The 25,912-nt window shown below is 34.4% G+C and overlaps 1 protein-coding gene across 15 annotated transcripts in view; it reads left to right on the top strand.

Moving 5' to 3' along the window:
- Window positions 1-25,912, top strand: part of DMD (dystrophin) — a 1,059,271-nt gene that overhangs the window by 426,178 nt on the left and 607,181 nt on the right. For 13 of the 15 annotated variants that reach the window (XM_064646820.1, XM_064646822.1, XM_064646818.1 and 10 more), the window contains 7 exons: window positions 1,902-2,012; window positions 5,428-5,601; window positions 8,040-8,195; window positions 11,971-12,141; window positions 19,291-19,470; window positions 21,444-21,572; window positions 23,153-23,323. In XM_064646820.1, the coding sequence (XP_064502890.1) occupies window positions 1,902-2,012; window positions 5,428-5,601; window positions 8,040-8,195; window positions 11,971-12,141; window positions 19,291-19,470; window positions 21,444-21,572; window positions 23,153-23,323 (1,092 nt within the window). Of the gene's footprint in view, window positions 1-1,901; window positions 2,013-5,427; window positions 5,602-8,039; window positions 8,196-11,970; window positions 12,142-19,290; window positions 19,471-21,443; window positions 21,573-23,126; window positions 23,324-25,912 lie in introns of those variants that run through there. The other 2 variants (XM_064646824.1, XM_064646827.1) reach the window with 2 other exon arrangements.

The raw sequence follows: 25,912 nt of genomic DNA, 5'->3' as shown, positions 1-25,912 counted from the left end.
TTGCTATAAGCCTTACTAACTTTTCTTTTAATCTTTCCTCTGATGTGTTTGTTCTCTACAATTCTACATTTTGATGTCAGAGTAGGTGATGCTTCATCTCTCTCCTGCAGAGCAATTTAAAAAAGTAAGATTAAACAATCTCCCTGCGATGTCCCATAATACCTAATTGCTTAAACACCACTCTTATCTGTACTGTGCTGTTCTGACCTATTCAGATAAGAACTGTTCAATTATATGGTTTCCAGAGTGACTGAGGTTGAACAAAGTAAATTGGAAAATACAACCAAAAATCGGTTAGTTGATGAAATGCAGAAGCAAACTGTTGAAATACTGGATGTGATATGGATATTTTTTTTCTGACATTCAGACTTGCTTCTTCCTTTTATATACGTTTCTAAATTCCAAGACATCAAGAAATTACTTGACTTGAAGTACTAAATAATGCTGTCACCACTAATTTAGTTCTTGTGCCACACAAAAATGGAAGATAATCCTGTTAAAATTCAAGCACCTTTTTAAATTGGGAGTTACCTTTTAGTCATTTTGCTTTTACAAATACTTTGCTTCAGAAAAATGTTTTAATTCTCTAAATAGTACTGATAATTTAGAAACATAAATATATTTTTGCAATTAAACTTGATAGTTTTCTGTGGTTTTGTGAGTCTTTTTCTCTAAAACTTTAATACATTTTCCATATAACTTGTGAAAAACTGCTTTCAGTATAGTGTTGGAATACATGGTATACAAGTCATTATAACTATGTAATATCCCTATAAAGTAGACAGCATACAGTGTATGCAGCTTTGTACTTTAATCATAAAAATATGATTAAAAATACATGTATTTTTACTATTTTTTTACTATGAAAGTTACTGTAGTGTAAGATAAACGTATGTGTATATGATTAAAACTATAGCTAGTCTTCAGAATATCTGAAAAATGCTGCATAGAAAAAAATAAATTATTAAATCTAAAATAATTTTTTAATGCAGGAGTAATGGCCTCAAATGCATGGCCTGGTGGGAACATACCTTGTCTTTATTTCATAGGGTAATATTTCTGAGTTGTGTTGTCTAACAATTCTGCTAATGACAGTTTCTTATTTTCCAGCAGTTTAAACATAAAAATATGTGAATCATCCTAAATTATACTGTTTCAATATACTTTGTGGGAATTCTTTTCCATTACATTGCACTAGCCAACACTGCTTAAGTTAATTGTTTCTTGTAAGATTGATTTATGGTGAACTAAAAAAGCTGATATTTTCCTTGTGATTACTCACTGATTTTGCAGACAGAGATAACCAGAAACGTGTGTTAGAAAATGGATTAAGCTATTATGTTAATGAACTACAGGTCATTATACATTTAGCATTTAGACAGATACTGAACATAGATTCTGGTCAATATTATACCACGATTTGTATACTGTTTTAAATATAACACAGCTCTCTGAGATGATGTTATGGCTACAGGATACTTCAAACAGTTTTCTCCCAACTTGGCTGGTGATACTGTGAAAATAAGAAGAAATAAGAATAGTGAAGCAAATCAATTTTCTATATTTTTTTCTATGATTAATTTTTAATGTTTTTATCAATGAAAACTTGGTTTCCTTTAGAAAAAAGAAATCTATCCTGAATTCCTTAATCATCTTAGCCCTCTGCTGGACCTCCTCCAGGATCTCCATGTCTCTCTTGCACTGAGAAGTCCAAATCTGGACACAGCACTCCAGATGCAGGGCAGAGTAGAGGGGCAGGATCACCTCCCTTGACCTGCTGGCAATGCTATATAGTCCAGTACTGCTGCTTAGTATGGTTAAAAATAAAATGTTCCAAATAATTTTAACAACATAAAATTTTCCTTCTAGCCCTGCTGATTGCTATATTTGTTTTCCAATAGAAAATACAATCTGAATTAACAAGCCATGAGATTAGTTTGGAAGAAATGAAGAAACGAAACCGGGGTAAAGATGCTGCCAAAAGAGTGCTTTCCCAAATTGATGTGGCACAGGTATACAAATTTTATTTCCTCTGTTTTTCCTTCACTCATTTAGATGACCAACACGAGTAGTACTGTTACTGCAGTATGAAGTATTCTTAAGGTGTCCCTTCTGTATTAGCTGCTCCTTTCCAGCCAGAAAATTAGAGTGGGCAAAACCATCCATATCTTCTTACTGCTCATTTTTCATCTTGCAGACTTCCTGCTTAGTTGGCAACAGTTGTAGGGTGCACAGAGGTGACATAACCAACTGGTAGGGACACTGTATAATAAGGGGTGTTTTAAATTTGCTGCAGTTGCAAGAAATAAAACTACAATGAGGCTTTTTGATATACCTTTTGAGGTATTTGGAAATATTTACAGTGGGGAAAAAAAAAGTATGTTAAAATATTTGGAAATTTTTAGTAGGACTGCATTTGAAATACAAATTATGCTGAGCAGTGCAATGCAGACGACAGATTAAAATGTTAGCTAATGCATTATTTTGTCTGTTTTAAAAGGCATAGAGAGGCCTGCTTGAAATTGAAACAGACTGAATTAACACTAAAGAAAAATACATATTTTTACCCATTAGTGGTGGGTTCTTGACTATTTTGCGGTCTTTTTTTTCTTCTGACCTTAGTGCCAAAGTTCCTCAGGCTGCAAAACAAATTGACATCATTCATTAGGAAAAATAATTTTATTATGGCCATCTTTTTCATCATCTCTGTCAAATATTTCTAAGTATCTTTGTCGTCAGTTTCATTTTTTTATTATGGATAACATTAAACTTTTTAGCAGTTAATTAATTTGAAATTAACAAATTAATTTTTTAATGTTTCATCTTAGCTACAAGACTAGCTTTTCTTTGCTGATAGTATTTATGTTTCCATATTTTTCTGTCTTCCTTTACACTAAGTCAGCTTCTGATGGTCTCCATGGCAGCTGTGAAGTTGCCCATATTTCATCAGTGAAATGGAGGCATCAGATGACTGTGTATCTAAATGTTTATAAATTCAACAGCATGCAAGGGAGCACTACCCTTTCTAGATGCTTTTTTTTTTTAATAATCCATTTCTATGCAGATATTTTTTTCTTTGTAAGATTTCTCTAGATGATGATATGCACCATTTTGAGTTTTGACAAATTGGCAGGGTCATCTTGAGACTCTGTTTTGCTAACATTAGATAAAATATAAACAAAAAAGTAGTAAATTTACAGGCATAATGTAAATATCAACTAGCAAAACATGTAAAAGCTGAGCCCTTTGTTACAAGTATTTATGACTATATTTGATTTTAGGCCAGTGAACTCTCTTGAATTCTTTTCTATCATCATGCAGTATCTTTAGTGGTAAAACACATTTCAAAAGATCTGTTGTCATTTACTATTTTCTAAAGAGCATTCTAACTTAGAAACGCATAATGAATCCCTCTTTTTTGGCACTAAGTAATATTTCCAATTTGACATAAATATCTATAAATATCTATAAAAATCTACTTCTGCTAAAGTGATATAATTCCTAGTTAGTCATAATAAATTAAGAATTGTTACATGAAAATGAGATCTTTTCTAAGGAATGGCTATTTTTGGAAATTCAGTACTGAGTACTTTTCAAGTCAACCTTTTGCATACAATTAATTTTACTCATGCTCAGTTGACTCTTTCTAGAATGACTATGTTAAATCATACTGAGACCTCTAGATAAACAGCTTTCATTGTCCTGTCATTCTTCTTTTAAACTTTCTGTTTCTGAGATGTTTTCGAAACAGGGTGATGAAAACTAAACAGCTTAGCTTTATACAGTGACTTTTATACTATGACAGGTATTTTAATTTCTGTTTTCCTTATGTTCCAGATTATTCCAAATACCCACTTTGCTTGTTTTGTTACTTGTAAGCATTGAGATAATATTATTTTAAAACTGTTGGACATAAATATAACTGCAAAATCTAGCTGGTATATTTATCTGTTAGAACTTAAATGAGAGTGCTAAAAGATAATTTAGATCCCAATTGCATATAGAGTGTTCTCCTACATTGCTTAATTTCTGGGTGAACTCAAAATAATCTGCTTGTTTTTTCCTACAGATCCTCAGTACTGTGCAAGTCTTCAGTGACTCTTCACAGATGGCTTTAATTTTCTCTGTCATTCTCCCTTTTAAATAATTTTCAATGTATTGACCAACACAAATTGTAACAAACAGATGTGGCAATGCAAACTTCCCACAGAACTTGGTTTTTATCAAACTGAAGTGACACAAGAGGATGAAAAACTAATTACGTATGAATGTAGTGTATGCAAACACACCGAAAAAAAATAAGACCTCTTATTTCTACCCTTTTTTTCCTATTTTTATTCAATCATTCACTTATTTATCTAAAGAAAGTCTTCCTTCCTTGCCTCATTGGACCTCAATTTCATGAAACATATTTAATGAGGAAAGCTGTTGGAGGACGTTGCTAGATATATACACCCTTTCCTGTGGTACCCAAAATTGTCTGTTCATGATTCCTGCCTCCTTCTCAGAAATCTGAGAGATGTGGGAAGCGATTTTACTAATGCCTAGGTATAAACTGATTCTGTTCCTTATTAGATCTTTTTGTTGAATTTGTACAGTACAGACCACTTTGTAGTGGAATAAAGTGTCCAGAATTTGAAGCTAAAAAAAAATCACGTGTGTTTGCAGATGCTGAGTTCCTATGTAATTACTTATCTATTTCTTAATGATGTTTGTCCTTTCTTTTTTTTTTAATCAAATAGTTGAAAAACTTTTTCAATACTACTTTGGTCTGTACTTCTACAGAGAAATTAGTTCTTTTTCAAGTAGATAATTAAAATGCCCTTTCTTTGCTTTATTTTTAATTATGTCCCCTCCCCCTGAGGTAGGGATCATGTGAGCAAGCAATATAATGAAATTAGAGGCCAAGCTTGTCACAGATTTTTCTGCCTTCAAATTACTTTCTTTTTACTCTAGGTTAGGCTTTTTTAAATTGAAATATAAATCAATTTTATACTCTAAATCTCAGATTTTGTGCTAGACCTACTTAGTTTATTTGGGTTTCTTTGACGGACTAAAAGATTCATTCCTCATACCAGGAAACATCAAGTGATATTGTTGATGAGCTTTCAGTCTGCAATGTGGATGTCTTATGCTCAATCTAATAAATCTCTCTTCTCCCCACACCCCCCAACACTTTGCATATTGAAAAACACAAAGCCTCTCCCTTTCTTTATTTGTGCATATGGGCCCTGCTGCATCCGGTGCTCTGCAGGGTGCACGATTTTTTATCCTCTGGTGAAGACCAGGATTCTCTGCCACTGGCATTTTCCTCAAAATTTTTAAATTCTTTAAATAAGAAATTTCTGTCTGATAATGGGTCTAAGAATTCTGAAACAGGACTAAGACTTGATTTCACACTTACTACTCACCCATGTTTCTTTTCAGAAAAAGCTGCAGGATGTCTCCATGAAGTTCCGCTTGTTCCAGAAGCCGGCCAACTTTGAACAGCGCCTACAGGAGTGTAAAAGAATTTTAGATGAAGTGAAGTTGCAGGTGCCCAAGTTGGAGACGAAGAGTGTTGAGCAGGAAGTAGTCCAATCACAGTTGGATCATTGCATGGTGAATATTTAAAGATGCTGTTGGATTTATGCAGAGAAAGCTAAAAGTTATAGAATGTTGTCCTTAATTCAGGATTAGAAACAAAATATGAGTTATACACACACAATTCTCATTTCAGTGGACTTTCAAACAATAGTCAATAGCACTTTCACTATGTGAGAAGGTCAATTGGGATCTCCCTAATTCCCGCTTCCCATCTTGCATATGAGTTTATCTTCCTGGATTAGCTCTATTTTCCACAATATTCTACATTCACGGGACCCTGTGATGTAACCAAAAGAGATGCTGCAGGGCACAAGTCTATTGTAGCCAGGAAACACAAAACATAATGGAAACCATAGAATACAGCTTCCATGAGATGGCATGCTATGACTTTCTTACAGTTCAAGAGCTAAAGATGACCTGAATGTGTCCTAAAGAATATGAAGGAAATCTCTACATATCCCTTTAATATCCCCATAATCCTGAAACCCCTTACTCTTGAAAGGAAGTAAAGCTAAATGTGAGCACTATGTGCTTGATGATAATAAAATAGATATTTTAGCAGCAAAAATCAGCTGGGTTTTTTTTTTCTTTAAGCTAGGAGGGGTGGTGGTGGGGGGGTTGTTTGCTGGTTTTTGGGTTTGTTTTTTCTTGGGGCAATGGTGTGCCTGAAGAATTTTTTTTCCCCTCTCAACCTCTTTCAGATGTAAATGTAAGAAAGAACTTAAATTAAAAAAATAACATGGGATGAGTCAATGTTATTTCTTTACATCTTGGGTTTTTCTTAAATGCAATTGCTCTTAAATTCACATTCTTATTAGAATGACATGGTAATTAGAAGCTCTGTACTGAATTAAAGAGTCTTCACTCAGCAGCTGGCTTTTGCAGCCCTGACATATTTTGTGGAAGACTTGCAGTGATTTTAGAGCATCTTTATCTGCAAAGATTCTCATAATGTTTCTATTTTAAAAATCTAGTCGTACATAATATGTCATCAGAAGTTAGACAATGTGGGTCATACAACATATTCCTAATTTTCTGACAGGTTTTCAGTGATGAAAAATATATTTATCATATTAAGCACGTAGAAGGCAGTTGGACTATATAGATACTACCTTTAAGTAAATAAAATGCTAACCGTGTTAAGAATTGTCTTGGTAGTTAACTTTAGATTATGGAGGAAATGGCTGTTTTTCTCAGATCTGCTGGAAAAAAAGTCTTGTCTTTACTGCCCAGACATGCTAGATACAGATTTTACATAGTGGGAGATATTGCTACTTAAAGAAAAGCTAGAAAAAAATAATGATTAAAAAAGTACAGCGTCATTTATTTTGCAGTTTTGTCTAAGTACACAGGACAGTAAGTTTACTTTCTAACACCTGATTGCAAAATGCTGGAACACAGACTTAAGCTAAACATCTCAAAAATAAAACTTCTCAACAGCTTCATATTTGCAATTCTTCACATGTCTGTGTGGTAATGGACACTGTGTATCTCTATGGAGTCTTTTTTCATTGTGAACTTTAGTGGTGTTTCCAAGCTGTGGCAGAATTTATTCTTAGACTAAAAAGAAAAATAAATTTAATTTCTGCATTATTTACGTGACTGTTAATTGGCCTTTTATGAGGCTGTTAAATTGAGTTACCAAGTCATACATTTAGATAAAGATACCAAATTTCTGCATATGGAAAGAAAGAACCCTTTTGTTGTTCTTATTATCACTCAGTTGAAATGTTAGGAAAATATATTGTGTTTACAGATTGCTTGCATGCCATCACCTACTGAACATCTGTTTTCCCCTTAATTTTTGCTTTTTAATTGAAATAGTGGAGGAAAATGCAATGAATTGTATATTTTACATTAACCTCATTATGTTACATTTTTATTTAGTTTTTTTTCAATTGATTAATTTTTTAACAGTATAACACTTAGTAAATGTAGGAGTAATCCTCTATCCTTCCAGTCTCTTGATTTAGTAATATGAAAAACTGTCAGATTTTAAAATTGTGGCTATTTGTAGTTCAAATACATCCAACAATTTGTATGAGTTGACAGAATACATCTGTTGTTGTTTTAAATACTGCACTATCTAAATCAGTTTGAAAACAACCTTTTTCATGTCTTAAAACAATTAGTAATGGTATATACTTTCTTATGTCTAATTAATGGCCTAATTTGAGGTTACTCTTAGTAAAGATGGGCTATTCTGGATCTGGTTTAGAAATTAATTAATTTTTCCTATAAACTTTTTTAATACACACTCACACTCAGGGTGAGTTTTCTCTATCATCAGGCCAACTCCTTTAACTTTCAAGTGGGAGTGGAAGGTGCTCGTCCATGATGGTGCTTTTATACAGCAAATAATGCAAAGTGTGCCTTTGTAATACCTTCAGTGGTCTTTTCTAGTTTTCATATTTTAATGGTGGTGTTTCATTTTTATATTTCTGTTTGATTAGAAATTATATAAAAACCTGAGTGAGGTGAAGTCTGAAGTGGAAACAGTAATAAAAACTGGGAGGCAGATTGTTCAGAAGCAGCAGACGGAGAACCCCAAGGAACTGGATGAAAGGCTTACAGCTTTGAAGTTGCAATATAATGAGTTGGGTGCAAAGGTAAGCTCTGTGTTTTTAATGCAAAACTATGTGTTCTTTTTTACTGGCGAAGTGAGGAATAATCTTGGTAGGGTAAGTAAATGTTGGAGGTTTTTTTATTGGTTCCTTTCGTGGCTCTCCCATTTTCTAAACAGTGAGACAGAAAAAATGGAGTCAACCCTCAGCATGGCTATTCAGTTGCTCTGAGAAAAAAACACCAACCATCTAGGAAAAGATAAAATTCTTTTATTACAATTTCAAATTATACTTTCTTAATAATTTTTTTTCTACTAGTTCATTGGTTTTTAGAGGTCAGATGGGGGGTGTTTTTTCATTTTAATGCTGAAACAATCAGTTGTTTCAAAACACTTCTGGTCAGAAAAATACTTGGATTGTTTTGCTTAAAGAACTACTTCATTAAAGAGAGAATTCTGCCTTTTAATTTCCTTCCACCTCTGACTGTACAGATCTTAAAGTATATTGTGTCAATATCTTGCTGTTCAAAAATCTGTTGGCCAAAAAGTTGTTGCTGCTGCAGCTTTTCTCAGGAGGCATCTGTGTACCACTGTGCTTTGTGGCTTCTGCATTTGTGACCATGCATGTGGTCAGCTTTTGTTGTAACCATTCCCTGATTTAAATGTCAAGAACAACCCTGACTTGCATTTTTACTGTGTCTTAATATGTAAGCCACTCCCCAATGGGAAAATGTTTTGTTTACTTGATTCCTAATGGGAAAATATTTTATTTATTCAATTTTTCCTGAAAGTCGACTAAGCAGGGAGTAGGAGGGATAGGCTGCTAACCAATATTAACAAGAAGATGGCTGGGAAAAAAAAAAAAGAAACCATATGTCAGTCCATAAAGGCTTTTTATTCTGGGTCTGCATTAACAGTGGAGCAAAGTACAATGCACTTACAAGGACCTTGGAGCTCTGAAGAGGAGTTGTGGCATTGTCCTAAAGAAGATTTCATTTAAATAATTCAGTTAGCAATTATCCTTCATTACTCTGTTTCTTCCTCTTGCCCTCATTAGAACTATTCCCAGAACTTCTAAAAACTGTAGGATTAGAGTAAGTTTGGTGGTGTGGCTAGATGACTAAAGATTGTGAATGACAGATATACCTATCTCTTTATTTCTAAAATTTATATACCCAAATATACAAAACTTGCCAGGAGGCAAATTCTTAAGTTTTTTAGATTCTAAATTATTTAAATCATAAATTATTAATGACTAGGAAAATGAGCCCATAGTAATACTGAGAATCAGTACGTGGTTTAAACAGATAATGAGAATCAAGTCCTGCTGACTGCAGTCTGATAAAGCAATAAGAGTTATCTTACTTTTGACAGAGATAATTCTTATTTGGGGATCTGAATTAAAACAGTTCTCTCTTGCTAGAAGATAAAGGGAGTAAGAGACATCAATCTTTTGAGTCAGGAGAAGTGGAGAGTGTTCTTCATTAGGTGTGGATAGGTGTCATTTGGGGTTGGATAATATGTTTGGGTTCTCCATTGTTTTAGAAAGAACTGTGGCATTTATTCCAACATTATGTTTAACTTAATAGCAAACAGGTGCCGTTGTTATAGGAAACCTCTCTTAAGTAATGAAGGGATAAAAATGTGCCATTAGGGAGCCATTAGTGATCTGAAGCGAGCCAGATTGCAAATTAATTTGTCTCAAAAATCTGCAGTGCTGTGTTTAGCTCTGTTGTCCTAGGTGTAATTTCCCACATTTACTTTTACATAACATGGTAATTAACAGTTTTAGAGAAAGTCGGGAAGCCCAGAGATAAAGAAATAAAAGAATTGATTAGCCATTATCAGCCTTAATTGATTGCATTGAGAAAAAGTTTTTATAAAAGAAAACTAATAATAGTTATAACTAATAGTAAGTCCAGAACTGAAATGTATGTCTGAGGGGAAAACACGTCTTCAAGCACAGACTCACTTCTGTGATTTCATAACTACTGCTTCAAGAGGTCCCCTCTTATATAAAAGTACCTCTTAATAACATTTTATGACCCAGAAAGCCTTTAGAGGGCACTGTTTCCTATTTTTATTTAGAAAATACATCTTTACATTTGAAGTACTAACAAACTGATTGATCAGTAACCTCTGGATATATACAATATATATGGAAATATTGTAGTATTGTTTATGTAATAAATTTAGAGAATTTAGATATAAATAGCAACACAAATATTCTCTCTCTGTTTGACATGTATCAGTAACTGCATTCTATAATATACCATGTGTTTAGAATTCTTAGACAGGCAGTTACCCTTAATGCACTTTGCATTGTATTGCTACTAAGTACCTGCAAATAGATATTTAAAATTACTATTATGACTCTTTGGAAGAAGAGGTGAAAAACATGTGCATTCATGGCTATAGAAAGCTGAGTTTTATGGTCTTTCCTCTTTGCCTGACTGTAAGTTCTGTGGTCTCATTTAATAAATTTGGCATGCAAGAAAGCACTATTCAGTGAAGAAGAAATGTTCTGAGATTTTAGTAGTAAGCCTCTACAGTGGGATAATAAATTATAAGGAACACTTTATGGCTTATTCCCTGGGCAAATCTCATCTCTTTACTCAGGGATAGCAAAAGCCATGTACCTAACCTTGTAACATCCTATTACATTTTAAAACCTCAAATTCTCCTTGGCAGTCGAGCTAGGAATCCATGTGATCATTGTACCACTACTTGTTCTCAGTGGCCAAGTCCAAAATAGCTTTAGTAGGTACTGAAACCAGTTTTGAATACCTAAAACCACTGTGGATTTTTTTTTCTATTTAAAAATACTGAAATACAAATCAGTGGCTACAGTCTTACTTGATTGCTAATTCACATGCAAGGGAATTACTAATTTCTTTAAAATGTTAGTGATCTATGGGACACTTTTAATTCTCTTACTCTGATTGGGCTTTTTTAAACTTCATCACAACATGATTTATTAATTTGTATTTTCTGACTACTAGTTGCCTAATGTCTATTATGGTGTAGTTTCCCATCAGAGATCTCTTTATTTACTCTTCTGCCTTTTCTACTAATTATGTGGAACTTTTTCTCTCTCTCCCTGAAGATTCTTAGGGGCTTGAAGGAAAGATTGTATTTTCCCTATTCTTCCAGATCACACCAAAATTCAATATAAGACAATCAAGACAACATAAATACTCAGCCTTCCTTCTAGGTACCATGTAACATGCTTAAAAGAACTTTACAAATAAAGCAGGGGTTGGTCATAGTACTTCACATCCAAAACATTCAGAAAATGAAAAACTTAAAGTTAACTGTGCTACCTTAGTTTGACACTATTTGGTGACTTCTGTGTCAGATTTGAGGGTTTCTTTGGTATTTTTCCTTTCTTTGTAGGTATGCTACATAGAAAAACACCTTGAGGAATCCCTATCCCTATATCACCACCTATATTAAAATATACTCTGAAAGGTTTTGACATCTATTTTGTGTCTTAAGGAAAGCCTGATAGTTCAGTTGTTCCAAATTAATTTGCTCTGCACGACATCAAAACAGAGGAGGAGGTTTGCAGAAGTCTGCTGCTAGTTCAAACTCCATGGGTATTTATGCACATAATTTTATTGTAGATGTTTTACATTACAGCAGCAAAACTACTGATATTGAGAGAACTAAGGCAAGACCCAACTGTATTATAAGTGCATCTTCACTTGTGAAATTGCAAGTTTGGTTTTTATAGAAAAGCAGCATACAGAAAATGATGTATAAAAATCATTAAGCCTCTTTCACTGGAGGGTTAATAACCACAAGTTTTCTTTCTGCAGGTGACAGAAAAAAAGCAAGAGTTGGAGAAATGCTTGAAATTGTCCCGGAAACTACGAAAAGAAATTAATTCTCTGACAGAATGGCTCGCAGCGACAGACGCAGAATTGACAAAGAGATCGGCTGCGCAGGGGATGCCGAGCAATTTGGATGCTGAAATTGCCTGGGGCAAGGTAACAATGTAACACACACATCTGCATATTACAGAAAGATAGATTTCTTTCTTGATAAAGAAAAATAATTAAAAATTCTGGCATTTTAATTAGTGGAACTTTGTAAGTGTTGTGGCGCTATCTCATCCTAGTATTAGTGCTCAGAAAACTTTATCTTGTCTTTGCAGATATCAATAGCACAATTCATCTTCATATTGCAGTAGTCTTTACTGAGATGAATTTAAAATTGGAATTTAATTTTTTAGAGTACTATAAATTGCTCACCCAGTATCAATCTAAATAGAGATCCCTTTCTTACCCCATTCCTCTCATAATTAGAAAAGTATTAAATGGTAGATGAAAGATTAGGGATGCCAGAACATCATATATTTCACATTTTCAGATAGCAGCCAGGATATTTATTTTCTTACTCTTTTAGATTTGTAGCTCATTTGTTTTCATTCTGGGAGTGTTCTACTTCCATGAGACTTCACCTCAAACTCATATTTTAGGTTAAAACTCAAAGTCTAACTCAAAACTTTCTTCAAAATCACAGTTTAGATAAACATCTTACAGAAACACTGAGGAATGTGAGAGTTCTATATAAAACAGAGTATCTCTGTGATGTTAAGACTCAACACTAGCTGATCTGTTTTATTTTCTGTTGATGTAATAAAAATCCAATCTGAGAACATAAACAAAACAAATCATCGTTGTTCACACATACCAAAATCTGCATTTTAGAGCAAACTATGCTCAGCATTTTCCAAGGCTTCAAAATTTCAAATAATTGTTTGCAGCCAGCAGCATTTTGAACAAATGTTCCTATATAATTTCAAAAAGAACAACCAAAATCCCCTTAAACAGTATTGGGGTTTTGTGCCAAAAAAATTGCCACTTGTTCTTTGTTTAATAATAAGAATCCTTTGAACATTTTACTAGTTTCACTAGGCATTTTAGAAATAGTCATGAATAATACACATGCAACCTTACTATTTTTTTGAAAGACAGTGCAGATTAAAAGCACTTGAATAAAATGTGGTTTGTGATTTGGGTTTCTTTGGGAGGTTTTTTATTTGTTTGTTTTTTTGTTTTTCAGACTCTAACTGCCCCTTTCAAGCTTCTAGGCTTGATAAAGTGTTTTTAGCCTTAAAATGCACTGATGATTTACAAACTAATAACAACAGTAGAATAATAACAATAACAACAATTAGAAAAAGGCAGTCTACAAGTCTTCTGTGAGGTTTGGAATTGGGTGTTATTTTGGTCATCAGTCTCTAAGAAAGACAGTATTTTAAAAGTGATATCCAAAAATATCAAATTTTGCTCCTATTAACTTACAGTTACTGCTTTGACTACTGCTACTTTTACTTTCAAATCAAAACCTAAATCCCTAGAAACCCCATTGTTCTCTCCTCCTATTGCCTGATGTTTTCTCATTTTCACTTGCAGCTTTTCCTACAGTAAAGGTTTTGCAGTTCTTCTCAACACTTTTGATTGATATTGTGATCTTACAATCACAGAATCATTAAGGCTGGAAAAGACCCCTGAAATCATTGAGTCCAACCTTTGGCCAAACACCATCACTACAACTAAACCACAGCACCAAGTGCCACGTCCAGTTGTTTCTTGAACACTTCCAGGGATGGTGACTCCACCACTTCCCTGGGCATCCCATTCCAATGCATAGCTACCCTTTCAATGAAGAAATTCTTCCTAATGTTCAGCCTGAACCTACTCTGGTACAGCTTGAGGCTGTTCCATCTTGTCCTGTCACTCGTTGCCTGGGAAAAGAGTCTGACTCCCACCTCTCTACAACCTCCTTTCAAGTAGTCATAGAGAGCAATTAGGTGCACCCTGAGCCTCCTTTTTTAGGGATCTAAACAACCTCAGCTCCGTCTGTTGCTCCTCATATGATTTACTCTGCAGACCCTTCACCAGCTCCACTGCCCTTCTCTGGACACTCTCCATCACCTCAATGTCTTTCATGTAGTAAGGAGCCCAAAACTGAACACAGGATTTGAGGTGCAGCCTCACCAGTGCCGAGTACAGGGGGAAAATCACTTCCCTGGTCCTGCTGGCCACATTATGGTTGATACCGTTGGCCACCTGGGCACACATTGGCTCATGTTGAGCCAGTTGTCAAACAGCATCCCCAGGTCCTTTTTGGCTGTGCAGCTTTCCAGCCACTCTTAACAGCCATAACAAGGCACAAGTGTCAGATTTTTAAGAGATGGGTTAGAAAATCGTATTGCTTTAATGTCCCCAAAGTACCCTGCTAGATATTCAGGACATTTACCCAGTCAATAAAATAAAAATAATTTCTGCTGCTGTTAAACTATGCTGTACAGTTCTACAGAAACAGATACACACAGCATGTTCCTGTATGCACATTCAGGAAAGTTGATCCAGATATATATAACTTCACAGTAGTTTAAAAAGAAAGATTTGTCCTTAATATAATTTAATTGTTAGATATGAAACTTAATGCTTCAGAAGTTGCATAATTAGAAACCTAAAGCCTGATGATCAGTGCAGTTACACAGTGGGAAGTCTTTATTGTGTCTTAAGCTTATGGCAACAAGTACAACACATTTTTATCTAAAGACAATCAGAAAGGTAACAAGAGCTAATTAAAATAAGAAATATTAATATGAAAAAATATATCAAACAGGAACCACTCCTCCTCTTAATCTTAAAGAATGCCATTGAGTTTTGTGAATTCTCACAAGGAATTGATACATAAAGTTTTGCAGGAAAAACTGGTAAAAAGGGTATTTTGGCTTCAAATCCTGCCCAAAGCCTTCACGGCAGTCCAGTTTCATACTGGACATCAACTCTTCACCTTCAGTCAGTTCATAAACAAACAATTTTGGATGAGAGCAGCTGCCTCATTCTGAAGTATGTATGTAATGAGTGGCCTTCAGTATTCCATTATTCTTTTTTTTTAGGAAATGTAAACCAAGATTCACATATATATAAGCACACTTTTAATTTTGAGCAATCCAACAGTATAGGTGGCAAATCCTAGCCTTACAAATGTAAATATGTACAGAAATCATGAGGAATACACTTTTTCCTAAAGAATCTACTCCCACTAGGAGGCAGAAAGTGCTGCATTTTATCCTGGACACTTTAAAATTCTCATGAGGACTTCATAAGTAAGTACGATGCTGTAATCCTATGTGGATTTCATTGAGGCATCACACAAAATCATACATCAATAATTTAGTCCCCAGAACCAGATCTTCACAGCATCTGATTGATGTCACAGCTTTGGGCTTTGGACTTTCCGGGTAAGTGGGCTGCCAAAGACAGTAACCAGTCTAATGAAACGCACTGGGAGATGAATTAAGCCCAACAGATTCCCATTGTGAGAAAAGTCTGCAGAAAAACTGAGTTGGAAAATGGAGAGGGAGAGATGAGAATTCAATAGTGTGAATGAACTGAAAATTGGATGTGTGCTGCTGTCAATATATCTAAGCAGAGAGCTCATAAGATTTTTTCTTTACAGCATGAGGAAGCATTATATGTATTAGTGCACTTATTTTTAATTCATTTTCAGCACCCAAGACTTCTCAAAGGAGAAAAGAGCACACATGGTTCCAAAGATAATTATGGTTTAGAATAAAAAAAAAAAAATCATACATGTGAACATTGTCTTCAGGGTATAAACACCTAGAAATAAAAAGAAATGTCCATCTTAAGTAAGAAATTATGTTAATGAAACATAGCATTAATCTGGACATCAAGGGAAGTGTGTCACTTATTTGTTCCTGTCTTGAATTTTTCTAAGGATAGAACAAAAAGCTTGTCTGAGTTATGTGAAATGAGATGGGCAATATACTGAAGACTGTAAATCCTGCCTTTCTGCTCTGTAGAGACAAGCTAAATCTTTCCATTTGAATTCAGTTCTGTTATAATAGATAAGAAAAATGACATGTGGGTGGAAAGATAGTCATTAAACATTGTATATTAGAAATCCGCTTATAATTAGAAGTCTGATTTAGTGAACATACTTATCACTGAAGACATTAACTACTGCAGGGTTTATTTGTCTTTTAATCAGGAACCGGACTGATAAGAATTAGATTGCCAGGAAACCGTGTTCTTAAAAAGGAAATGGCAGATGGTATTACCAGGAAAATTCTGTATCACTCCCTACTATCAGCAGTATGAATCTGCCAATGCTTTAATCTGATTTTTTAATATGGTGCATAATGCCAGTGAGTAAAAAGTTGACTTGAACTACTTAGAATTACATTTAGCAACATATTTCCTGTCAGTAAATTCCATAAAAGAAGACAAACTGAAAATCATGTCAGCTGATTTATAGTCACTGGCCAAAATGCAATGAAAATAAAAGATGTGCTGAGAATAAACGAATAAATATGTATTATCAACCACTGAGAGGACCATAATGTCAGCTTCTGATTAATTCTGTAATCCCACCTATGAGAGCTGAGCCGCCTAATTTCTTTTAGAAAGACTCAAATTGTAAAGTTTACTTACAAGTAATCCAGAGCACATAAGCAGTGTAGAGGCACACAGAACTTTTCTTCACTCATTCATTATTTTTGAATTTTTTAATCTACATACAATAATGACCAGCATGATTAAAATATTATCTTCTGCATTTAGTTACAATTCTGATTTGTTTGAAAAAAACATCAACAGTTCAACTTATCACTATAAATTATAGCTCAGAAGCCCTCTGCACCACACCCTCAGAAAAAGCCATTTCTATGTAGCTTCTATTTTCAAATATAATTAATTTTTAGTTAGTATCTTGTGATGGAAGGGCGGTATAAAACCATCACAGTAAACCAAAACTGTCAGGTAAAAAAAACCCAAACAGTTGTAACAAAAGCCCTTGCAAGTACTTTTTAGTAAACCAAAAGAACTGTGAACCCCACTCAAACTTTTAATAACTGAGATGTGAAGTATTGAGGAAGATGGCTTTTCCCCTTTGATGTTGTGTTGAAGGCCACAATGATTTTTAAGACACCGAGGAGAAGTGTGATTTACTTAGCTCATATCCCTTACTTGCAATTACACGGGAGTGTTAAAATTCATATTGCCCAGAGGTGCACCTTGTCTTTGGTTTGCATTATTTCTTTATTTTGATAGACATAACTCCTGGGATCAGTCAAAGCACTGTTACACATTTTTTTACACATAGGATAAGTACCTCTGGTTTTTGGGTAGTCTTTTTATTTAATAAACATTTAATTACTCAAACCATCTGTTTACTAGTAGGAATTAACATCTATTTATATAGCTCAAGATCGGTTTGCATTTTCATAACATGTAAAATACAAAGGAAACCACAACCCATAGTAAATATGCTTCAAAGTTTCTTTTCCAAATAGAAGTAAATTGTTTAGAAAAAGTAATAAAGCTAATCAAAGTTTTCTATCCTGAGTTGGAGGTAAATTATATTCCTTGTGTTATTCTTCTTTTATGATGACATTCTGCACCTGCTGTGAAACAGATGAAATAGTACTAGAGAGAGCATGTTTTTCTTTAACCTAACAAAAACCTGCTGGAATTTGAAACTCCCCCTTTCAAATTCTGTAATTATGTAGTATATAGTTAAAAATTTTCATTAATCATGTCTTGGCTCAATTACATTTCCTCTGTATTTGAGAAAATTGATAGAATGCAGAAAATTTCTCATACTTAGATAAAGACCTTTTCTGTGAAATAACATAACATATTTAGATTATGAATTCTAATAAGCACAGAAAATGAGTTGCTGCTTTGACCATGACATACACCAAATAAATTGGAGGTACTCTTAAGATTGTATCCTACCAAAAGGAATAATTTCTATACTGTCTTTATCATAAAAAGAAAATTCTACTTTCACTAACAATACACTTCCAACAAAATTATACTGATGTGTGGCCGTGAGAGAAGTGATAATGTGGAGGTGGTAAAGATGGAGTTCTACTGCAGTAACAGCATTGATCCTGGAATGGAAGAATTGTTTGTTTAGAAGTGGTGGGTTTTTTTATTGTATTCAAGTTTCTGTGAGAAATTAGTGTCTCTGGAGACTGGTGCTTCTTACCTTTCTCCTAACTTTTGTTTATGTTCATTCTGGAATACTTCATTTCTAGCTGTAGCTTTATTTTATAAGCAGAGGTCTTATATGCCTGGGTCATTGCTATCAGGTGCCAAAGATCTCAGATAAATTTCTCTCTAAAACTGGTTATATGTGAAATTAGGTGTAAGGAATTCATGCCTCTCCTTGAGTAATCAGCAAGACTGCTGTACTTTGCATTGTATCTTCTCAGTATTTAGTATTCAACTTCTGCTTTTTTTACATGTCTAAGTACATGGGGATTTGCTCCTTTTGTTAAACTTCTTGCATGTTACAACAAATATTGAGGCATGAATAACAAGTAAATTATGTAACTTTACGTACCAGTTAGATCTATAAGTTAAGATAATAGTGGGAAGAGATGCTGGAAATCTGATTTTGTAGCACTGCATATGTATTTTAGTCATTCAAGCTGAGAAATGCTATAGACAATAGCTTACTTTAGTATTTTAGTTTGCAGATTGAAATCCTAAGGGAAAGTAATGAAAATACGCATTTCTACAATTAGGAAAGAAATTTAACAGGAGAAAAGAACGTGGTTTCTTCTGAAAAAGATTGAATTGAAAAATATTGAAAAAACGAAATATTTCAATAGACCACTTTCACTGGGGTTTTTTAAGTCTTGAGATGTCATCGTGGTGCTGTATTATTGTCTCATTTATTATGTAAGCTTTATTTGCTATTTAATAACTATGCAACTTTACTATATGAGAAATAACTTCAAGCATTTCTATATAAATATTATAAAAATTTGTATTATTTTCAATAATTAAGTATTAAAACTATATTTTTAACACTGAAATAAGAGATAATTCACACTTTTTAAAATTAAATTATTAATAAAAAAAGATCATGAGAACGTGAAAAACATTTGCAGTTTTATTGGAGCTCAAGAGAAACAATTTGCTTTGTACTTACTACCCTTCACATAATCATTTTTTTCTTCCTATAGGAAGCAAGACTGTGTGTTTTAGTATGTACTTGCTGCCTGTTTTATTTTTCATGTCCTTAGTGTGGATAATTTTTAATTTCCAGAACTTTTATTTCTTATTCTGCTCATGTAGGCAACACGGAAGGAGATTGAGAAACGGCAAGTCCAGCTTAAGAGCATCAGTGATTTAGGAGAGAATTTGAAGACAGTGATGAAAGGAAAGGAAAGCCTGGTGGAGGATAAACTCAGCCTGCTGAACAGTAACTGGATTGCGGTAACTTCACGTGCTGAGGAATGGTTCAATCTGTTACTGGTAAGGAAAATGCATCTGTTCACACAGGGGAAATGTTGTGTTCCATTGTACATGCCCAGACTTATAGGAGGGCTTTTTCTGGTGCCTTGGACTGTGCTTATTGAATACACAGGTACACAGACAATCACACTTATTGTTGTTTAGTACATTCTGCCTGTTTTAAGAATCCGGTTGTTTACAGAGTGGAATCTTGATTGTCAGTCATTCCCATTCCTGTCAGTCTCTAGTTCTTAGACTGCTTTGGTTTTGTTTTTCTAATAAATGAAATGCAGTTTCTCCCCAAGGACAAAGACTAATATAAATCAAGTGAAAGAAACAGTCAGATAAGTCGAGTAAGTCTTGGTATTGATGTTAACAACTTCAGCTGCTTTTGGCTGTGTTAGCATTTCTGTTTGGAATAGCACAGTTGGGAAGTAAGTCTCCCCTTGCAAGTGGGTTTGGTCACAGGGTAGGTCTGCTGTGTGTGAATTAGATTCATTTCAGAGGCAACTAAATCAGAAGCTCTGTTCAGGGTGCACACCTGATGTGCTAAAGGACTATGATTTGGTCTTTCAGAACTGCATGATCCTTTTTTGGATAGTTTTCTAGGGCATGTTTAGATAGGGATAATTCCTTAATGGGACTGGATTAAGCCTAGTACAAAGTAAAATCCCTAATACACATTTAATACAGATTCAGGAGCCTCAGCCCCAGCTGCTTCAAACTACTGATAGTCACATAACTTTATTGTACCTTAAAATTCATTCTGTCATAAAGAGATGACAGCTCGAACCCTTAAACACAGAAGGGTCTTAACCACTGGGCTGACAGAATGCTTTGGGAAATCTTGCATGCTGTTTCTGTTCCTCAGAGCATGGGAATGCAGTGTCAACACAGAGAAACTGGAGTGATTCTCAAGGGTTTGTTAGCCTTTATCGTGACTTTTCAGAGCTTGATGTGTTTGAGCTGCACTAGAGTATGTATGGCTACATTACAAATGTTTCTGCAGTTGATATACAACATCACTACAGGGTTTACTCAGCTGTATGCAGTATACTAGTGGAAGTATCTGGAAAACTTAAGCATTTCATTCAGTACGATGCAGTTGTACAGGTTCAATATGGAACTGATTATAAGAAGCATGTAATGGAGTTTATAGATTTATATATTTATGTATTCCTGTACTTTCTCTCTCTGCTTGGATTCTGTGGTTAATATTTACTAATACCCGTGATAAAAGGATCTAAGAGAGGTAGTTGGATTTTTTACCAATTTTACAGTGTAAAAAAACCAGTACATACATTTGGAGGCCAAAAGAATTATTTTGAATGCCTTTGATATCAGGTCTGTGGTTGTGCATATGTGTTTTGTGGGATATGCATAGGCCACATTGTAGTGAGGTCACCAAAAAAGAAAAAGCTTCTAAATTAAGTAGAGAAATGAAGATTTGTCAGAATATCAACTAGAATAGCTTTAAAAAAAAGATAAAAAATCTCAAAGCAGAGAAGTTAGGTGAAATGTAAATAAGAGGTTTAGATACAAAGCTACCATTCTTGATTGTGACTTTGCGAGTGCATCCTTGTTGCCATCTGAGTTTCAATCAACTTACTGTCTTTCCAAAATGAGTTCTGTACCTCATTCTTGGGAAAGTCTTCTCTCCACCTCCAGTATGTCTGGCTAACAGCTTCCTGTTCCTCTCAGCAGCCCCGCTGAGCTGCGGACACTGGCATCTTGCTGTGATTTTATTGTCCTCCCGCCTGTCACTTTGGAATCTTCTCTCTCACTCCTAGAATGTCTTTATATGCTTCACATATAAAGTGAAGCAAACAAACAACAGATTCTATCCTTCACAGAACAAGCAGATATTGTGTAAAATAAACAAGTTTTCATAATATCATAATGTGTGCATGTTTGCCACAATTGGTATAATTACAGCTACTGTTTCAGTTCTGATTACATTTTTTGTATGCAGTATTTACCTTTTCCACATACAGGAATATCAAAAGCACATGGAGGCTTTTGATCAGAACTTAGCTAATGTCACAACTTGGATGTATCGTGCTGAAATACTGTTGGATGAATCTGATAAACAAAAACCCCAGCAAAAAGAGGAAATTCTTAAGGTAAAAAAATGTGATTTTCTGGAAAGCATTAATTTTATTCTAAAAAGGATTATGTCAAAACTAGCATATATTGAAAGGTATCACAAATTGATTAAAATTCTTTTTTTTTCTGTGATAAAGCTACCCTCTGGCAGCTTGTAGATTACTTAATAAATTTTCTCTGTATTACCAAAGTTAAATCCCTGCAGAAATAAAAACCAGATTGTTATTATAAGTCTTGGAGACTTCCTGGTGAGTAGAACAGCAGCTTATTAAACACGTCTGCTGGAAAATACTCCTTAAACACAAAGTTTTGTTCTGGTTGAACAAAATCTTTTTTTCTTCTTTTCTGTACCTTTCATTTTTAATTGTATTTCTGTTTTTCTGTGATACTTTTCCAATATCTATGGTATCTCTGTCTATGATTGTTTTAATTCTATAAACACTGTTTACACTGGTGCTGGACCAGCACCACAGGCAAGAGTGTTATATGGTGAACTAGCTGTATAATCATGGGTTAGTATTAGTATTGTTCAGAAGGTTTTAATTGGCTGCTTGCATCTTTTGGACAAATGATGAAAAATTAGCCTGCAATATGTATGTGAATTTTAAAGTATCTCATTTAAAATACCTTCTTTATGAACAATTTTAAATTATTATCTATATGGACATTTTTTTCTTCTGAAACCAGTGTGAAAATTTGCTTTGTATTGAACTCCATGGTCAGGATATACTATCTGAGGAACAGTTTGCAAATCAAAATCAGAATTGTATTGCTGACACTAACATAATGATGCCATTTACTAAAGCAAAACTTTACAAATTCCAAGGCAGAGCATAAATCAATGCCTCATTGATCTCAGCAGGATTACGGGACTGGCTTTTTGTAGTTGAATGAACAATTTTTCTACCATCAGATACAAAGTAAAATTGTCTTTGACATCAATACTGGTGTATATGTTTGTATTGCACAAAGGCATTTCATGCAGACAATTAAATGTAATTCTCAATGCCCACTGTGTTCATGATTCCTGAATGCCTTGTTATCCTTTTTTTACATCTGCTCATCCTGGGATCTACTATTAAGATTACTATTGCAGAGGATAAAAATTTTTGCCCTCTTTTTTCTTTTTTTTGTAGTAGACTTATGGAAAAAATTATGAGTTTTTCAGCTGGTCATTTTTACCTGCCTGAACTATGTCCATGAACAGTAATGAGAGCAACAACCATATATCTAGTTCCATAATACATGAATTAGCAGCTCTTTCTAGCTTTAGGAACATAGAATAATTTAGTGTATTCTGAAATATGGTGCAATATTATTGCAGATAAGAATCTGCCTGGAAATAATGATCACCATTAATTTCCTTTAGGAAATATTAAAACAGACACTTAGATACGTTCCTCCTGTAAATTTGAGGGACGTGAGTGGGAATGTTGTCTAATGTACTTCTACTGGATTTACACACTCATGCATAATTATCTGAATTTGCTTTGTGGTTTTGCTCCCTATTCCTTTGCACACTTTCTCTCTCTCTCTCTTTCTCTCTCTTTGCATTTATTACTAACTTCAAGCCCTGTCTCTTGCTCACGGACTGTAGCGCTTAAAGGCTGAGCTGAATGACATTCACCCAAAGGTGGACTCTGTGCGTGACCAGGCGATGCACTTGATGACAAACCGTGGGGATCACTGCAGGAAAGTAATAGAGCCTAAACTGTCAGAGCTCAACCAGCGATTTGCAACTGTATCACAGAGAATTAAAAGTGTAAAGGTAGGAGGACTTGCTTCCTTAAGGAGATGCATTAAAAAAATGTCATTTATACAGGGTGCGCAATTGCAACTACGTAGTGGGTTGCAGTTTTTCCAAAAATTAAGCTTTTAAAGGAAAACAACGTAGAGCCTAACAATATATTTTTTTCTGAAGTGTGAATATTTGGGGTTTCACAATTAGAAGTATTCACTGACTTTGTATGAATGTAACAATGATTATTTCATTAACTTACAAAAAATGAACATCTGAGAATTAGTAAGATTCTTTAACTTCTCAAAGTATGAGTAGCCTTTTTTTTTATATAGATTGGGTTTTGAGAGCTAATTTTTCATTAAATGCACTCAGTCTTTTCCTGAGTCTATGATTCACAAAGGTTTGAGACAGAAATAAGTAGATAGAGCTTATATCAATGATACTTCAACTACTCATTTGCACAACTAATTTGATTACTGGATCTGAATTCAGTATGGATTAGGTAATTTTTAGCCAACTGAGTGTGACTTCTGAATTGGAATGAGGAAGGACATAAGACACCTACTTTCTCTATTATATTTGCTACCTTTATTGTGAAGAGCTATTCAACAGATTAAATCAGGCAGCCATGCAGGTTGGTATATAGGATAATGGGAATGCATGGATCCTGATCTAAAGTATTTTTACTGATTACTGTAATAACACTGGAAATAGATGCACAGAGGATCCATGGCAAAGCAGGAAATAAGCTTTGCAAAAAGCATAAGTGAAGAGACATGGTTTTCATGAGTTGTTTGGGGACTATGCAGCGCTCAATACCCTGCCTAACCAGCACATCTTTGTGGATATTTGGGTTTATTTAGGTTTCATTTCTGAAACAAAAACAAATAATCTGTGCTCTGAACAAAGGCAATTTTTTTTTTCCTAATGGCTATCAGTAGTATTTCAGTCATTCCAGTGTGCTTCTCACCTACTTCTTACACAAGTACAAACTGTAGACTGAGGACATCTTGGCAAAAAGCCCAAACAACTGTGTTGTTTGATGTTTTTGCTCTGAACATCTGCTGTCTGCAGTCTGGATTTCTGTCTCAGTTTTACTTTGCACTTCCATGATGTTGTAAGCATACAGAGCTGGTGCAGCCTTTGATAGGGTCCTGTGAAATTATTACTTGTATTAGGGAAAAATGAGACTGCCTGTAAATGGCATATTGTGTGTCCGCGGTTTGCATTGCAAGTTGTGGGCTCACTTGGAGAAGGAAAAAAAATGCTTATCAAGATGAAGTGTCTTCAGAACACAGCCTGCAAATGTCTTTCACCTGGCAACCTTCTCTTTCGGGTGTTCTTCCATTTATGATTGTAGAGGCAAGATGAACTGGAATGGCCATACCGCAGTAAGCTTGTACCTAGCAAGATGAGAGGAGTTACATCAGCACGCAATTATAATGTTAAATTAGAATTTAGGGGAACTTTTCCAGGGGGCCTTTGGGGAATGGACAACTGGAATGTGATTCCCAAAGGACACCTATAATAATCAGCATTGCATCAGATGGAGAGAAAAACACTTGTCTGAATTATTGACAGTTCTACTGACTTGCATTTGGATAAAGGACCAAATTGCTGGGTGCCTTATTTTGTCTACTGTGTAATGTAGGTAATTGCACTTCCCTTAGTCTTCAATTCAGCTTCATGAGCTGAAAAGTTATTATTATATGGTGATATTATACTTCCTAAGTCGATTACTTTTTTTTTCCCCCATATCCAGGTAAAAATTCTTCACATGGTGAAAGATTAAGACATTAATTCAAGAAGATTGAAAGCTCTCATAACCTATTTTCAATAATTTCTCATCTGTTTTCAAATTAGCTATATTTTTTCAGATCCAATTATCAGTACAACAGTTAAGAAAATAAGAAATTATCTACTAAATTAGTAAATGGTAGTATGTAATGGTCGTGTCCTGAATTAACAAAATGTTCATAGTGTACTGAAATTAGACTTAACATTTTCAAGTAGTCTTTGAACCTCATTCAGTTATTGGAACTTAATTTAATATTTTTCTTTCCACTCTCCTTTTCATCAGTATTTTTAACCTTTTTTATAGATTATAAAACTTATATTCCAGTTTTATTAGTTGGTTTGTCTTTTAATGAGATTTAAGTGCTTTAGAAAATATGCTTCAGAGTGTTTGAGAAGAAATTACTGTGTAGTATGCTATTATTTCTACCTCAGTTGAAGTGCTTGCTGAGTGCAATTTTGAGCTTCTTGATGAGAATTTGTGAACACAGGATTATTCTCTATAAATATTGTACATTATTGTATTTCCATTAATGTTTGTGAGTGCAAAATCTTTGTAATTAAAATAATCAACTAAATACAATTAAAACTTTTCTACCCTGATTCTTCCAGGTCATCTCTGAACAGCTGAGAACAAATTTCAGTTGACATCCTGTCTCTCTTGTTTTATCTGTTTAATTTTGATTGTTACCATCTTCATTACAAGTTTTTGCATATAATAATAACAACTAATTATACTGGAGGGAAGAGTGAAAGAGAGCTGGTTAGAATATAATGTGCTTATGTCTTTAACAGGGTGACAAGTGTATGTCCAAGAGTTCC

This window comes from Pseudopipra pipra, chromosome 2, assembly GCF_036250125.1.
Source record: "Pseudopipra pipra isolate bDixPip1 chromosome 2, bDixPip1.hap1, whole genome shotgun sequence".
In the NCBI taxonomy this organism is placed as follows: domain Eukaryota; kingdom Metazoa; phylum Chordata; class Aves; order Passeriformes; family Pipridae; genus Pseudopipra; species Pseudopipra pipra.
The sequence above is the reverse complement of the archived record's forward strand: the minus strand, read 5'-3'. Positions and strand labels throughout refer to the sequence as shown.